Below are 1,987 nucleotides of genomic sequence, written 5' to 3'. Positions count from 1 at the left end.
ATTTGGTCTTCACAAACCTTTTCATTGAAAGGGAGGTGCGGCAAAGAAGGATCCAGCTCAAGCATCTCGGGTGACATGAGAGCTCGAGACAGAAGCACCAAGGACTTGAAGTCCCTCCCCATGGGACCAACAACACCTCGAACTGTGCGGAAAAGAAACACAACAAGTGAACATTTCGTAATTAATAAGATTTATCTTAAAATATCTGATTCCAAAGAGCAATTGCAGGCATGGCTTTACAAGCTGCTACAGCAGAAAACGCCTGGTCAAATACGAAAGGGCTGAAAAAGTTTTAAAATGTAACACCTGGTATTCTATAGCATTTATTTTTCCACGAGAAGGTTCCCAAAAACTTCAAAATATTTTTCATGGCTTCCATATCACTTAAATGAACTGTGAGCTCAGAAACCAATACAATAAGTGTATATTATTATTTATAGTCAGACTACGCTTATGTTGTTGTTTTCGTAGAGGTTTTACGGCGTTTGCAAGCCAAGGGGTGGATGTCAACAGAGAAGTCCTTACAGGGAATCAGGCTTACTTCAACAGCACAAAGTCTGCTTCGACTGTCAAGGTACCCCAGAAATAGCAGGTCACAAGAGTGTGACAAACATACAAAAGAAGTAGAGGAAAAATGACGATAGTAAGCATTAGGAAAGAAAAAGCAGCAGTTCCCTGTTGCAGTTCAGGCAGTAATGAGCATGACATTGATGAATCAGCCCATTTACAATTACAATTCTACTGTGCATAGGAACATGGTCAATGTCCCCCCTTTGGGAATGGCCTAAAGACACTTCAGTCAGTGGCACTGCCCCGGGGAGGTTAGACTATGCTTAGAACATTCTTTTCTCTGGCAATTAAGAAATACCAATGGCTTATTGTCGGGCAAGAGGACCATATTCATAAGTTCTTCCAACTTAAAAACAGCCAGTCCTGAATCTAGGAGGCTGTTTAACATTACTGAAACTGAAACCTAAAACAAGTGATATCAGAGACATTTTTTTAGACTAACTAGAACAAGGTCAAATAAAAGTAATAGCATGTTTTTTATAAACCAAACATTTGTTGTCACCACTTACTTGCTAGGTTTCCACTACTCAGTCTCAGAAGTCCTTTTGTACTGAAATTCACAATGTTGTAAATTTACAACAACAACAATTATAATATGTGAGGCGTGCTGACAAAATGAGTTACTTTTCGCAATCCACAAATGGAGATATTGGCCAAAAACCGACACTAGGGTCAAATTTGTAGATTTTCTATTGATGCCATATTCTTTAAGTAAAGCCTTTTTATTATTTCATACACATAAATTGTCAAAACTTCACCTGTAAGCGGGACGTATCTAATTCTATGGGTCTCAAATCCGAGAAGTAACTCATTTTGTCAGCACGCTTCATATATATTTCAACACTTTGGACTGAAAGTGGGGCAGAAGATGAGTGTTAGGTGGGCAAACCTTGACTAACAGAGTGAGGAATTCATTATAATCAAATTACACAAAGTCTACTCTGCATGAGCAAAAGTCCAACACTAGATTCATCATCATGCAGTAACCGCAGAACATCCCACAACATAATGTTTATTTTAGTAAAAGATTTGTGCACCACTTACAACATAAATAGGTCACATGCCGAAGATTATAGAGTTGTTACTAGAGGGTAAACTACAAAGAAAAGAAGGAGAGGAGACAAGAACCATAGATGTTTGGTATGAAAGAAGGAGCAATCCACACCAAAGCATACGCCAACCACCCACATCTCGCAACCTGAGCATCTTAGTTTTTAGTTTTAGTAGAGGTTTTACAGCGCCCGCAACTGAATACGGTCATAAGAGTGCCAAGGGGAGAAGGTCAAGAGAGAGGTCCTTACAGGGAATCACAACCTGAGCATCAGCAACTAAAGTACAACAACCTCAAAGCAAAGGAGACAACACTTTGGAGACAAAAAAGTTCACCAGTTTTTAAATTTCAGTGTCCACTCTTCCA

At 39.3% G+C, this 1,987-nt stretch overlaps 1 protein-coding gene across 1 annotated transcript in view; it reads right to left on the bottom strand.

The window, feature by feature from the left end:
• The window catches only part of LOC101845879 (vitamin D3 hydroxylase-associated protein), a gene marked incomplete at both ends in the record, with an annotated part of 31,435 nt that overhangs the window by 12,400 nt on the left and 17,048 nt on the right, over positions 1–1,987 (bottom strand). The window contains 2 exon segments of the mRNA XM_005108127.2: positions 18–142; positions 1,080–1,120. Of these exon segments, the coding sequence (XP_005108184.2) occupies positions 18–142; positions 1,080–1,120 (166 nt within the window).

This window comes from Aplysia californica, unplaced genomic scaffold, assembly GCF_000002075.1.
Source record: "Aplysia californica isolate F4 #8 unplaced genomic scaffold, AplCal3.0 scaffold00662, whole genome shotgun sequence".
NCBI classification, from domain to species: domain Eukaryota; kingdom Metazoa; phylum Mollusca; class Gastropoda; order Aplysiida; family Aplysiidae; genus Aplysia; species Aplysia californica.
Note: the sequence above shows the minus strand (reverse complement) of the source record. Positions and strands in the feature narration are given on the sequence as shown.